Source organism: Moschus berezovskii, chromosome 17, assembly GCF_049115385.1.
Source record: "Moschus berezovskii isolate FMDL1 chromosome 17, NW_MosBer_1.0, whole genome shotgun sequence".
Taxonomy (NCBI): domain Eukaryota; kingdom Metazoa; phylum Chordata; class Mammalia; order Artiodactyla; family Moschidae; genus Moschus; species Moschus berezovskii.
In genome coordinates, this window is record NC_142476.1 from 5,895,119 (window position 1) to 5,911,068 (window position 15,950).

General features: G+C 43.7%; 1 protein-coding gene across 1 annotated transcript in view; it reads right to left on the reverse strand.

Moving 5' to 3' along the window:
• The window catches only part of LEMD1 (LEM domain containing 1), a 29,638-nt gene extending 14,279 nt beyond the window's left edge, over nucleotides 1-15,359 (reverse strand). Inside the window, 3 exon segments of the mRNA XM_088845005.1 lie at nucleotides 11,290-11,360; nucleotides 14,547-14,669; nucleotides 15,245-15,359. Coding sequence (XP_088701131.1) covers nucleotides 11,290-11,360; nucleotides 14,547-14,669; nucleotides 15,245-15,326 — 276 coding nt within the window. The 5' untranslated portion in view covers nucleotides 15,327-15,359.
• Nucleotides 15,360-15,950: the final 591 nt, after the last annotated feature.

Below are 15,950 nucleotides of genomic sequence, written 5' to 3' on the forward strand. Positions count from 1 at the left end.
TGGAGGTGATGGAATTCCAGTTGAGCTATTTCAAATCCTGAAAGATGATGCTGTGAAAGTGCTGCACTCAATATGCCAGCAAATTTGAAAAACTCAGCAGTGGCCACAGGACTGGAAAAGGTCAATTTTCATCCCAATCCCAAAGAAAGGCAATGCCAAAGAATGCTCAAACTACAATTGCACTCATCTCACACGCTAGTAAAGTCATGCTCAAAATTCTCCAAGGCAGGCTTCAACAGCACATGAATTGTGAACTTCCAGATGTTCAAGCCGGTTTTAGAAAAGGCAGAGGAACCAGAGATCAAATTGCCAACATCTGCTGGATCGTCGAAAAAGCAAGAGAGTTCCAGAAAAACATCTATTTCTGCTTTATTGACTAGGCCAAAGCCTTTGACTGTGTGGATCACAATAAACTGTGGAAAATTCTGAAGGAGATGGGAATACCACACCACCTGACCTGCCTCTTGAGAAAACTGTATGCAGGTCAGGAAGCAACAGTTAGAATTAGACATGGAACAACTGACTGGTTCCCAATAGGAAAAGGAGTACATCAAGGCTGTATATTGTCATGCTGCTTATTTAACTTATATGCAGAGTACATCATGAGGAATGCTGGGCTGGAAGAAGCACAAGCTGGAATCAAGATTGCTGGGAGAAATATCAATAACCTCAGATATGCAGATGACACCACCCTTATGGCAGAAAGTGAAGAGGAGCTAAAAAGCCTCTTGATGAAAGTGAAAGAGGAGAGTGAAAAAGTTGGCTTAAAGTTCAACATTCAGAAAACTAAGATTATGGCATCTGGTCCCATCACTTCATGGGAAATAGATGGGGAAACAGTGGCTGACTTTATTTTTTTGGGCTCCAAAATCACTGCAGACGGTGGTTGCAGCCATGGAATTAAAAGACGCTTACTCCTTGGAAGGAAAGTTATGACCAACCTAGACAGCATATTAAAAAGCACAGACATTACTCTGCCAACAAAGGTCCATCTAGTCAAGGCTATGGTTTTTCCAGTGGTCATGTATGGATATGAGATTTGGACTGTGAAGAAAGCTGATCACCGAAGAATTGATGCTTTTGAACTGTGGTGCTGGAGAAGACTCTTGAGAGTCCCTTGGACTGCAAGGAGACCCAGCAGGTCCATTCTAAAGGAGATCAGGCCTGGGTGTTCAGTGGAAGGACTAATGCTGAAGCTGAAACTCCAATACTTTGGCCACCTCATGTGAAAAGCTGACTCATCTGAAAAGACCCTGATGCTGGGAAAGATTGAGGGCAAGAGGAGAAGGGGACGACAGAGAATGAGATGGTTGGATGGCATCACCGACTCGATGGACATGAGTTTGGGTGGACTCTGGGAGCTGGTGATGGACAGGGAGGCCTGGCATTCATGAGGTCACAGAGTCGGACACGACTGAACGACTGAACTGAACTGAACTGAATAGATAAAATTATAAAACAAATGTGGTAAAACATTGAGACTAGGTATTTCTAGGTGAAGGAACTCACCAACAAACTGGAAGTCCAACAAATAGGAACTCTTTGTTGGAAACTTTCTGTTAAGTTTGAAATCATTTCTTAAAAAGACACCAAGAAAAGAGTAAGAAGACAAACCTACTGACAGAGAATGTTAGTGATGGGAGAGGCCGTGCATGTTAAGGGGCAGGAGTTACGTGGGAAATCTCTGTCTTCCTCTCAATTTTGCTGTGAACCTAAAACTACTGCAAAAATACTTGTCTCACAAAAAAAAAAAGAGAGAGAGAGAAACCTCAAACTACTAGAAGATACATTCTACACCTAATGACTGACAAAGGATTAGTATCTAAAGTATACAAAGATTTCTTACAAATCATCAAGAAAAAGGTAAACAATCTAATAGAAAAAAATGGGCAAGAGACATGAACAGGCATTTCACAGAGGAGAAAATACAAATGACCAATACACATGTATAAAGATGCTCAACTTGCAATAAGAAAAATGCAAGCTACGGTTGTAATGAAATACCATCTTCCACCCACTACATTGACAAAAATTAAGTCTGTCAATACTACACTTTGAAGAAGATTTAGAACAATGGAGCTCTTAATATACCGATGATAGGAGTGTAAAATGTTGCAGCTACTTTATAGAACAACTTAGCATATTCTCTTAAGTTGAAGAGAGATATACCCTTCGATTCCACTACTAGCAGAGCAGGTCCACTTCTCGGTATATTCATTCAATCAGAAAAAATTTCTTGTGCGTGTACACAATGGGTCATGTGCCACAGTGTTTGTGGCAGCACTGATTGTATTAGAAAAACATGGAAATGACCTGAAAAGTCCAATAAATAAAGAATGAATAGATATGTTTTCATAATAACTATCTAGCAATAAAAATGAACTTGAGCAACAGATATTGTGTGAAGCTCACAACACAACACAGAATGATAAAGGAAAGTTGCAGAAGAATACTTGGGCTTCCCAGGTGGCTCAACGGTAAAGAATCCACCTGCAGTGAAGTAGACATGCTTTCAGCCCCTGGGTCAGGAAGATCCTCTGGAGAAGGAAAAGGCAACCCCCTCCAGTATTCTTGCCTAGGAGATCTCATGGACAGGAGCCTGGTAGGCTAAAGCCCATGGGGTCACAGAGAGTTGCACACGACTCTGGGACTAAATCACCACCACCACGGAAGAATGCTTACATTGTGATATAACCTAAATAAAATCCAAAATCATGAGAAACTAATGTTTGTGTATATTGTAAAGAAAAGGAAAAGAATGAAAGGTAGAAAATTCAGGTTAGTGGCTACCTTGGGGAAATGTAGGAAGGGAATACGGTCAGGGAGTCTTCAACTGAATTAGAAATGATTTTTTTTTTTAATCTCTGGAATGGGACTCTAACTACTCATGTGAGTCTCTATACCTTTTTAGATGCATAAGATCAGTTCAGTTCAGTCGCTCAGTCGTGTCCGACTCTCCGCGACCCCATGAATCACAGCACGCCAGGCCTCCCTGTGCATCACCAACTCCTGGAGTTCACTCGTAACAAAATGTCAAAAAAAGGTTTTCAGGTTTGAATTTTTTTGTCCACTTGGGAAAGTTCCGGGTACCCATATGCATATATGGCAGCCCATCTTAACTCTCCTGATATCTGTAGCATGGTTTAATGAGTGAATGGAAGGATGGATGACAAACGCCTCTCTTTACAAAGAAAGCCTTTGCTTCCATGGGTGAACATGGAGTCCTTCTGCGATACAAACAAAAGAGACACTGGGGGGAGCTGTTTCACTACTAAGGTGCCTGGTTGTTTTTCCGCCCCTTTGAAAGCTTGATATACTGGAAAGGGCAATAGAAGGGAAATTGGGAGGCTGGAATTCTATTCCAACTTTTCTTCTAACTCTGTGTGGTTTGGGCAAGTCATATCCCCTCTCTGCTTGTTACTTCATCTATAAGATGAACAATATAGCCTCCTCCAAGAAACCTTTCAGATAGGAAATTCCATAATCAACAATTATCTCTAGTAAATCATTCCTAGACTCATGAATTGTGACGAATAGTTTCTGGTGCTCACAAAGCCCTAACAAGTCCCAAGAAATTAAAATAACTCAGGTATCCTCGTGTGAGTAATTCCTATCCCCCCAATGGATACATATATATAAACTCATAAGGCAAATTATAAACTAGTTAAAGTTGGTGTGGTTATATTCTTAGATGAAAGGTAATGGAAAGATGTACATTCTAAACAAAATACATATTTTTCCTATAGAAAAAGACCACCACTGCTCATAATTCTATTTTATGAAAATAAAATGTTTACTTTTATTATCAACTTAGAATTACTATAATCAGAGTTTGGTTTCACTCTCTTCCTGCAGCTCTTGTATTTCAAAAACTGTGTTTTACTCTATAGAAAGAACCAGCATGTAACCAATAAGATAAAGGCAGAAAAAATAAGATAAAGGCACATTGATTATTAAGCATATCTACTGGGAGGTCAGTATTTTTAGAAGAACAATGTTAAATTACATTCCTTGTAAAGATGGCATTTAGCTCCCATTAGCACATGTCATAGGTAAGAACAAAGGGCTTATTAAGTAGTTATAGAATATGCAATTTACTCTTCACTTTGACTCAACTGAATATACAACTATTACTGGGAATAAGGATGTTTCTCAATTAATTAAGAAACTATGGTCTCCTAAAATCTTTAGATGCAACTCAAACCACACACTTAATGGCAGTCTTAAGAGCAGCATATTCCCTCAGTAGACAGGGCCTTCTGTTTGCAGCGCTTGGGGTAGGCTCTGTGCATGATAATTACAGGCCTACAAGGCCTATTATCAGCAGCAATAGCACCTGAGACACAGAGCAGAAGTCCTGTGAAAGTCCTGGCACAAAGACACGAAGCCCCCTCAGAATCAGAAACGGAAAAGACACGAAGCTTTCTCTCCTTTCCTGTTCCTTCCCCAGATCGTCTGTGTGTTCTGCACTGGAAGATGGGAGGGGGAACAGGACTGAGTGCCAGTCTGCCTGAAGGCCAAGGACACGGCGCCGGGGGCTGTGTGTATGGGGGACTTTGGGGACACCTGATGGGTGAAGATCAGGAGCGGAAGGGGAGAGAACAGCTTGGAGGCTCTGTGTGCCCTCTGTCCCAGGACAGAGAGACAGTAAGGGGAGGGCCACATGGAGGTGTTGGCAAGTCCAGGGTCAAGGCAGTAGTGATGGGGGCTGTGCAGTGAGGAGCTGGCTATTATGACTGTGAAACTGCTTATGCTGAGAGAATTAGGAAATTAAACAAAAATGTAAATACACTGAGGATAAGGCAGGTTTTTCCCTGTCAGAGAAGCGACTTACAAACACAGGAAGGGGAAAGGTTAGAAAGAACACTGCAATGCTGGATTTTAATCGAAAGTCAATATGGACTCATACTTTTAGAATGTGTATATGGAGAGATATGAAAATAGTGACAGATGCATAAGTCTATGTGTACATAGAAACAAACATTTTCTAGCTTTGTCCACTGAGGGCCTGGAAGCAACGACTCCCCAGTAACAGCGAGCTCACTGAAGATCTTGGTTTTTTAATATCATTCTGCAGTAAAAGGAGCCAGCATTCCTGGGGCAGAAAGAGCACAAGATGGGTCTGAAACATCTTGTTATGTTTCAGAAATTAAGGAAATGCTCAAGGAAAGATGAGCACATGTCAAAAAGAGCACGTCTTTTTCTGTTTGTTTTGTATTGTTTTCACTGCACTGCATGTGGGATATTAGTCACCCCTTGTTGTTATTTAGCCGCTAAGTCATGTCTGACTCTTTGCAACCCCATGGGCTGTAGCCCACTGGGCTCCTCTGTCCACGGGATTTCCCAGACAAGAATACTGGAGTGGGTTGCCATTTCCTTCTCCAAGGGACCTTCCCAACCCAGGGTTTGAATCCACGTTTCCTGCAATGGCAGGAAGATTCTTTACCATCTGAGCCACCAGGGAAACCAAACCAACTAACCAACAAATAAATAAGTGAGGGTGAAGGGAAAGTCTTCCTTATAGTAAAATATCAACTAATAAACATAGAAGAAATAATAGAAATAAAAACTTTCAATGGGCCATCCTGATGATAGAAGTTGAATTAGGCAGTCATTTCTGAATACTGGGCTAATGAATACTTGGTTTGATGAGGTATCATTTCAGAATGTTTTCCCTCAAAACTCTGTTCAGTTCCAAAGAGAGAAATGATAGCTTTATGGAGGGACCTGCCAGACACCAACTTTTCCAGGTGATTAAGGTTAGCATTTACCAGCAGTGGGACAGAATGACAAGAGCACGCCATTTCTGAGGAATTCCTGCCCGGATACACGGCCTGAATGAAAGTCAAAAGGAAAATCACTCTGCAAAATGAAAGGCCTATTCTCCTTAAAACAGTCAAGGACATTTGACAGGGAAAGACTGAGGCACTGCTGTTTCAGATTGGAAGAAGCTGAAAAGACTTGACAACTACAGGCAACACGTGTTCCTGGACTGGCCTTGGGCCAGAAACCAGAAGACATAATCGGAACAGTTGGTGAAATCTGAATGGGGTCTGAACATTGGTTGGTAGCATTGAATTAACGTGCACTTCCGTGTTACACAGTGATTATGTGGGAAAGAATCCCTTAGGGGCAGGCAGAACATGTGCTGGACACTGCTATATTGGGACTGTATGACTGCGGTTTTCTCGCAGTGATTCAGAAAGACATAAAGGTGGGACACACGCACGCGCGCGCACATGTACGCATGCGCATGCGCATGTACGCACGCACGCACACGCACACTAAGGACGTACTATATAGCACAGGGAGCTGTACTCAATACTTTGTAATAACCTACAAGGAGAAGGCACATATATGTATATACACAAAAACTAAATCACTAAAACTAACCAACATTGTAAATCAACTATAGTTCAGTTTTTTTAAACACAGTAAAAGGTAACCATTGGATTTTCTGGGATATGGGAATTCTGTTGAGTTGGTCAGAAAGTTCTTTTGGGTCTTTCTGTAAGATGTAATGAAAAAATCCAAACGAACTTTTTGGCTAACCCAATACTATTCTTGCAACTTTCCCCAAGTTTGAACTTAACTCAAAATAAATTATTCAAAAAATGTTTAAAGAGGCAGGGGATAGATTTAAACCTAAGATTGAGAAGAAGGAATCCTATGTACTGAGAGAGCACATATACCATTTTTTTTAAAGTTTGATCTGCCTCATTCAACACTCAGCACTCACAGAGAGCAATCTTTAATTATATCTGTATATTTAACTATATAAATACATTTGTGTGTGATGTGATAAGTCGCTTCAGTCATGCCCGCTCTTTGCGACCCCATGGACTGATGAGCCTGCCAGGCTCCTCTGTCCATGGGATTCTCCAGGCAAGAATACTGGAGTGAGTTGCCTTGTTCTTCTCCAAGGGATCTTGCAGACCCAGGGATCCAACCCACAACTCCTGAGTCTCCTGCATTGGCAGGCGGGTTCTTTACCACTAACATCACCTGTAGGCAACTGTAAATCACATTCTATGGCACTTGGGAGTTCAATACTGAAGATTCCGTTTCCATTATATTATTTTTCACTAAGTATATTGCTTTGTATCTCAGATAATTAAATTCATGCTTTTTGTATAATATCAATGATAAGAATATTATTTATTTGTACTTATATAACTCATTATACAGCATCACTTCTCTATTTTACCCGGTCCAACTTAATCCTTACAAAATCATATGAAGTTGAGATTATTATCATCCATATTTATGGATGAAAAAACAAAGACACAGAGGGGGCAAGTGTCTTGTCCAAGTTAGTAGCAGAACACTGGGATGTGAACCCAGGTGGTAGAGTCCATATTTTTTTTTTTTTTAATTTCAATCTCTTTATTTTTTACCTTACATTATTGTATTGGTTTTTCCATACATTTACATGAATCTGCCCCGGGTGTACATGTGTTCCCCATCTTGAACCCCCCTCCCACCTCCCTCCCCAGCCCATCTCTCTGGTTCATCCCAGTACACCAGCCCCTAGTATCCTATATCATGCATCGAACCTGGACTGGCGATTCATTTCATATGTGATAATATGCATGTTTCCAGAGCTCTACTTAAATTTCTGCAAGACAAAAACTATGGCTCCTTTTGCACCTATTTTCTTCCTAAAGAAGGTCTAGCACAACACCCTATATACAGGGTGCATAACTGTATATGTCCTATATACAGTTAAGAAATATAGGTAGCCGCTAACTCACATGCTGAGACCCGGTAGAAGCTCTGTGGTCATGAACCCCTAGACGGTCATTACTTTGCTCAGACCCAAGCACTGTCTCTCTAGAGACTACATTAAGGTGTTTCAAGGAAACTGCAGAGACGAGGAGGCCAGAGAGCCAGACCATCATTGTCAGTGCAGGGGGAGGCGTCCCTGCAGGTCAGCGACAGGGACTGAGTAACTGCCCCAGCCCACATATGCCTGGCATTGAACTCAACAGAGGATTCAGATAGTTTTTCACCCTCTAAAGTTCACAGCCTGGAACTCTCCTGGGCAGAGGGTGGAAGTAGGGGTTGCTTGAAAATGTAGATTCCTAGAACCAGACCCACAGAGCACATTAGGAGAAACTCCTGGTGGAATGCAGTGTAGGAGAGGCGGCAAGATGAGAAGGCATTCCAGGCTGGGAGAGCAGAATGAACGGGGATTCTGGCCGAAAAGAGCACGCTCTGCCGGGGAGAGAATAAGGAGACACCGAGATGGGACCAGGAGCACACAGCTTCCAGGGCCAGCTGCCCTCTGGGTGTTGCACACGGCAGCCCCCCCCACCCCGCCCACAGACGCGTGCATGCACAAACAGGTCACCCTTTGGAACCATTCCCAAACCCAGGGTGACCATATGCCCTGTTTTGCCAGAACAGCCCTGTTTTTACTCCTGCTATTTCAGCATCCCTCTGGTTTCTTTCTCAGAAGCATCCTGTTAGGGATAATAAATTATATGGCCACCCTCCTCAAACCCCACTGTATGCAACCTCAGTGCTGTAGATTGCGTTGCCTCCCTACTTCCCTCCGAACACTATTTTTACCTCTTTGGGAGAAGGGGACTTACAGCTTGAGTTATACACATTGGCTTAACTCATTCCTCCATCAGTGGAAGCACAAACTGTGTCTAGAGTATATCTGATGGGAAAAACTCAATTAAAAATGTTCACCTGGCTTTGTTGGTAGTTGTAATCAAAATCAAATGGGCCATATATGTGACTTGATAAAACACACACACATATAGTATTAACAAGTGTCCGGAAATTGACACAATCCAAATCTCAAAGTGGTTTGTATTCCCCTAGAAATCTACTAAAATAAGAGGGAAATGTGTGTTCACTGGTGTTTCAGAGAAATGTAAACACTACCCTTGCAGGTACTTAGAGGACTGTTAGGTACAGACCACTGCTTTTAAGTAATTAAAGTCTATGGTGTTCGACAAGTGTCTCAATAAGCACACTTTCTACCACCTTTTACATGGAAATTTAAGTGCTTATTTACACTTACTTTCAGACTTAAAATTGTAAAGATGGCTTGGGGCCTTTCTGAGAATCAAAATGGGTTATATAAATCCTTCAGATCAAAACATCTTATGCCATCACAAACTTTCTATTAAATTCTATTGCTGATTCAAAATATTGACATGTTTTATTTCGGGTTTCCGTAAAGCAAAGTGTGAAGGACATTGGTCCCACCTGATGCATTTTAAATACTCAGGCTGCTATCTTTCCTGTAAATAACTTTGCAGGAACTATACAAAAGGCTTTTTTGTGGAAATGAGGTTTACTGAATGAAAAGGATTCCTTTAATGAGCCATTTAGAAGAATTTAAAAATCCTTTTAGAAAATTTGTAACATATCAGAATCTCTTCATCAAATTTGAATTATGTTTCAATGTGAAATTAAAGCTACAGTGTACTGCAAGAGTGTTTACGTGGGGGCTCCTTTTCACTTGGTATTAAAACTCAGCAAGTAGTCTACATACTAGATTACTTTGTCAACAGAACTGTTCGGTAGATTTGATGAAGTGAGCTTTGTGCTCCTACTATGTGCAAGAGCCTGTGACAGCCACTGAAGCGGACACAAGGCAACTGCAAAGGGATGCATTGCATTGGTCTTTGAGATATTCCTTAAATCATCACAGGATTTTAACAGGAAGGAAAACGGGGAGCAGGTGGGAGAATGAAAAGAATTCCATGCAAAAAGAAAAGCTGAGGCAAAGGTCTGTGGAAAGAAAGTGTGAGAGGTGCAGAAACAAGGAATTACGGTTGAGTCTGATGATGAGGGAGATAAAGTTACTGGAGACACTGGTGTCTCCTCATGGTGTAGAAAAAGCCTGCATCTTGTTCTAAAGTCTCCAGGCAAATTAGTAATATGATTTAATCTCTACTGGTAGATTTGAACCTGACTTGGGTAAAGTCTGAGGAAGAGGCCGGTTAGAAAGATTTTGCAATTGTTCAAATTTTTTAAAAAAGTAGATGAATGCAAACCAACATAGCAGCAGTGGAGAGAGAAGGAGGGATAATTAAAAACAAAACAAAACTCATATAATTCTAATCCACGGGACTCGGCAATGATGTATGTGTAGGAAGCTGAGGACTGTGGACATCCCACGATAACTCAGGTTCTGAGCTGGAGCAGTGGGAAGGCAGAGAAGCCATCAGAATGAGCAGAGGCCACAGATGGAGGCTGGGGTGAGTGAGAATGAGCTGCTGGAATATAACCGAGGGGGGAGTTATAAACACACCTATCTAATCTGTGAAATGTCCGTGATTACGAGCATTTATTGGGTGAATGTGAGAAATGGGGAAGGAAGGACGGGGAGGAGAAGGAGAAGGAAGGAGCTCTCCAGGACAGGAGGCAGCTGGATATGCAGACCCAAGCCTAGGAGAGGGTTCCCTGTGGAGGCCATGTAGAGACACCCCAGACAGAAGCTGGAGGGGAAGAGACAGAAAGGGAAAAGACGCGGAGTGAGACGGAAGTGGTTGAAGACAGACTCAGGCACTGGACCCCCCGCCTGGAGGGGCCAACAGACAAAAACCCGGCTCGGAACAGGAAAAGGCCAGAACCAAGAACCGAGAGAGGACAGGGCTGCCAAAATCTAAGGAAACATGTATCTCTCAGCAAGGAGGGACAGTGGTCAGAAGGCTGAGAAAATGTCTCTAGAGTTGATGGCCCGGAGTTCATTACGTGGCCTAAGGGTGCTCCAGGTCCAAGGCTGAGAGCCTTTCCCTTCCCAGTCACCCTGCATCACCGGCAGCTGCACTCGGGGAGGCCTAGGTCTGTTCAAGTCGCAAAACCAGCAAGTGGAAAGGCCGGGCTGCTAAACCAGTGGGGCTTCCCCAAACCTGTGACTCCCACACAACCGGCTGCTTGCCTTGGTGGTGGCGAGGGTGGAGGGCAGACCTTGGTGTCCGGGGGACAGAGGGAAGGGCACGGGAACTCACACTGACCCCACGCTCACTGTGGGTGTACGTGTGGCCACTGGCGGGAGAGCCAGGGGACGACAGCTGGAGGGAGCGAGGGTGGCTCTTCAGGGAGGGGTGGGAGGACACTGTTACTCTGGGCCCTGCGCTGGGATGTGGAAATAGTTTCACAAAACAGAAACCTGCATTAACAGGGGCTTTTTAAAAACTAGGAGTTTACCATTATAACTGAGTTTAGCAGACTAGCTATTTCCTTTGCTACTACACATGAAAAGTGCTATTTCCTATAGTTAATATATGCGTAAAAGTATTCATGCATTAGAATCGTACATACATTTTTGGGTCCCTTGCTTTTTTCTGATGAGGGTGTGATATTTCGTTTCAAAATGATAGTGGCATTAAACTCTGGATCATGGGAAACAAAAGGAAAATTGGCCATGAGAACATACAAGCTAGCAAAGGGAATACACACCAATCACAGGAGTGAATCCTCTCAATCACAGGGCAAAAGATTCTTGTGAGGGGAAGAAAATTCATTTCGCCTTCTGAGGGGAAATTCTGCATTGGCCTTGGTGGAACACACAAGCCTTCCCCTGGGAGCACGGCGCGGGTTCCTCCCTGGGAGGCTGCGGTCGTCTTTGTGTGCCTCTGCTAGAAACACGCTGCAGAGCTGGAGCTGGCTGCTCATCTGGGCGTGTTTTTGGTCTTGTCATTGCCCCTTCAAAGTGGCTGGAAGCCTCACGCATCTCTGATTGTCAAGACAGGGCAGAATTTGTCCCATATTCAAAGGAGCACGCAGGGGAGGGAAGGCCTGACCTGTGCTAAAAAGGCTTTAAAATCAGGGAAACCGCCACGAGCAGAAAAGGTGTTTGTTAATCAACTCTCGGCTTCAGTTGGTGGAAATTGTTTTGATCAACTTGGAGCAACTGTGTGCTGTTGGACATGCAGCAGAGGTTTTCTTGCAGAGGATTTTATACGAGTCCTCCAAGTCAAAAATATTTGGGATGTTTGAAGAGGTTGTGAAAAGTGAAAGTGAAGTCTCTCAGTCTTGTCTGACTCTTTGCGACTCCATGGACTGTAGCCCACCAGACTTCTCCGTCCATGGGGTTTTCCAGGTAAGAGTACTGGAGTGGGGTGCCATTTCCTTCTCCAGGGGATCTTCCCTACCCAGGGATAGAACCCAGGTCTCCCGCATTGCAGGCAGACACTTTACCCCCTGAACCATCAGGGAGGCCCCTGAAGAGGTTTAGACCCACCGAATGCCAGCACAGTGAGTGAGAACAAGAAAAACCGGATCCACTCATTGTTTGGACGACCTAATGATGGACAGGGAGGCCTGGCGTGCTGCGATTCGTGGGGTCGCAAAGAGTCGGACATGACTGAGCGACTGAACTGAACTGAACTGAATGCTCAGCCTCAGGTCTGGTGCTGCCCTACCCTCTCCACCACAACCCCACCCCAGGACTGCATGCTTCTGTGAAATGCCCAAGGCTGAATGTCCACAAGACCTCATGAATTCCATGACAACCCCTGAATTCTAACGGCACCAGGGTCTATGAAACTCCTCCAATGGGCAGATTCAAATGTCTAATTCAGACCTGACCTTGAGAAGCAGGCTTTCTACTTGTACTACCCACTGGCCATTGACTCTTGCATTACAAGAGTAGGACTGAACCAGAGCTTCTACTCTGACCTGATTGCCTGCAGTTGGCTAGTTTTGGGTGAACAGTAAAGTAATAGCAGAGCTTGCAAACCGAAGGTCCAGCTCCCTCCTGCTGCTGCTGCTGCTAAGTCACTTCAGTCATGGCCGACTCTGTGTGACCCCATAGACGGAAGCCCACCAGGCTCCCCCGTCCCTGGGATTCTCCAGGCAAGAACACTGGAGTGGGTTGCCATTTCCTTCGCCAATGTGTGAAAGTGGAAAGTGAAAAGTGAAAGTGAAGTCGCTCAGTCATGTCCGACCCCTAGCGACCCCACGGACTGCAGCCTACCAGGCTCCTCCATCCATGGGATTTTTTAGGCAAGAGTACTGGAGTGGCTTGCCATTGCCTTCTCCGAGCTCCCTCCTAGACCTTGCATAAATGCACCTCTGTGGAGAACCTGCCTGCTGAGAACCTGGACGGTTTGGCTTGAGAACACAGCAGCTTGGTTGTGTAGCTCTGACCTGCAGTCCTGGGCAGTCATGAGCAGTGAGCGTGCAAGCCTTCCTCTCTGGAATCTTCTAGGCTGACACTGCATTTCATCAGAGGGCTGGTCAGGTGGCTTCAGCTCCTGTCTCTGGCAGGGAACAGAGGCAGCCCCAGATCTGGGTCAAGACTCTGAACACATCCCACCTCCAGAAAAACTCTGCAGTAGCCATTTGTCCTGAGGGATCCCCATGCTAACTAGTCTGCTTAGGGGCCAGTGAGGTCTGTCCCCAAACTCTGCTGCCATTTCCATGAGGTCATGCCAGGCTCAGGGAAAGCCTCAGGGTCTGCGCCACCACCAACACCAGGTATTTCAGGCGATTCTTCGGGGGCCCCAGGCATTTACATTGTTTGTTGAGTTCTTAATTTGAACTATATGAAATTGCAATTTTTTTGTAGGTCAGATATAGACAAAAATGTCATATGTTCATCCTCATAATGGAAATTATGAGAAAGGTGTAGAGTGACTTCCTGCTGTGTGCGCAGCATTGTTCCAGGACCTGGACACGTAGTGATAATGAAGACGGATGGGCCTTGCTCTTCTTGGCACATTCTACTGGGAGCTGATTTTCTGGGGCCACTTCCTAGCTATATGTTAAGCCAGTTACTTGGACTCTCTGAACTTCACCTAAGTATCGTGAAGGTTAGATGAGATAATGTATGTTAGGCCAGAAATGCACTGATGGCCTTCAATGAATGAAAGTTCCTTTCAATTTACTGTGGTTCACATAGGACTCCTAATAAATGTCTACTGAACAAAAAAGCCTCAGCATGCATTGTGGGACTCTTAAAGCCCGCCTCCTCAGAGCCTAAACTAGACATTCCTACAGGAGAACTGTACCCAGGGGGCAGGGGCCCCTGAAAAGAAAAACCACGGATCCCAGAGTTCACCACTCCCTACCCACCCTGGAGCCTGGAAGAGACCAGTTGTGGTCAACCCCTATCAAGTCAGGAAGGCAGGAGGCACAGGAGGACTTTGGGGAGGTACGATCTGGTTCATATGTCTGAATGGACGTGTCATCATTTAGTCTGAAGAAAATGATTGTCACATTTATTGCTTGAGGCAAAGCAGAGGTTGAGACCTCAAAGGAGACTAGGAAATTACCTGTCGGAACTTCTGGTTTTAAAAATCAAATACAGAGTTGGCTCTGATTAGTAACAGAATGTGCAAATGGACCAGTCCTTTCTCCAACAGTCCACCCACTGAGTCACTGGCATGGCTGTAGATATGGAGTTAATAGATTCCTTTTGCAGTCCAGGGGCCTATTTTTTGGCTCTGTGTGCAAACAGGCCACAGGGATATTTCGCAGGTCACCTGGCCTATCATTTAAGGCTGCATATATTGTACTGCACAAGGTGTGAATAAGTGCACAGCTGCTAGCTACAGTTCAGATTCTGATGGTACCTTCACTGTCGTCATTGTCCTGAGCTCTGTCCAGTTCTCCGGGTCCATTCTTCTTGGGTGGTGCACAGGGAGTTGAGACCAACAGTTGCACTAGCTTCTTTTCATACACTTTTCTGGTGGAAGCTGAGAAAGAATGTGGACAGCAGTTAAGTCACTCTGTGTATGTGATCTCACTGGGTTCAAAATATTACACAACTTAGATTTTTATTCTTACGTTATTGGGAAATTGTGGCTTTTACAATAAGATGGACCCCATACCTACTGGACTCACTCCTTTCCTCCCACCAACACTTAAGGTGGGACTTCTGTGGACTGGACACAGAGTTAGGTTTCATGGACATCGGAGAACAAGACTGACAAAGTTGTATACCGTTTATGGGAAATATGGACAAGGACATAAACAGTTAACACGGTGCACATTCTAGAAATGTAAAAAGAGCCCAGGGTGATGCAATCAAGAGTAACCAGCTTCTCACGATTGTAAAATACCAATACTTTCTCTTCACTAATCTGTGAATAAGAACTGAGTTACTTATGGTCTCTTCCTTCTATATGGTTTTCTGGGTTTTAAAATCTTTTCTATTTCTATTTTAATGTTTTTTCTTGCATATGTTCCTTCCACTACAAATAATTTTCAGCCTTTGGAGTTAGCTCACAAGTAATCATTGAGTAGTCTCTAATAATTGCCGCATACGTACGTAGTATTGGGCCAGGTGAAAATCCAAGTTTGTCGAGTTCATTCTGTAATTCGTCATCACTCAGACACTTCACCTCCACCATGGTGACAAAAGTTTGGTCTCTTTTCTAACAGTGGAATCCTTGAGATAGCAAAACATTAAGTTATAAGTGAGACTTGTAAATGAGAACTAAAACTTTACCAGTCCACAGAAGTGTTTACAGCCCCAGCTCCCCAGTTGTGGAGGTGCATAGTCAATAAAGCAAAACCCACCATTTTCTGCTGTTTTACTGTCATCAGTCTCTTCTGGGTTTAGTGGCCTCAATGCAAAGCTTTGGTAGGGTGTCACTTTCCACAGTGTCTTCGGGGTTCAATTATTTCTAACTTTTCTACTCAACTAATGTAAGAAAATCTTCTACACAAAATGAACAAATATTTCGATCACTGCTTAGGAGCTCTGAGTAAGACCCAAGCTCTGAGAAGATAAGTTAATTAAATATGAAAGAGCTGAGAGAGATCTTTTAGTGAGTTAAATAAAAGTTATTTATCCCTGCCCTCCTTTTGATGAGAGCACAGAGAGTACAGAGCATTCAGTTATTGCAAACAGTACTTTTCACACTTGTAATTTAACTCTGAACATAACGAGACGGTAGTTTTTAATTAACCACCAGCAGACTTTGTAATTGCTGAATTGGCATTTGAAAAAAAGTCAGCTATTCATTCTCTGG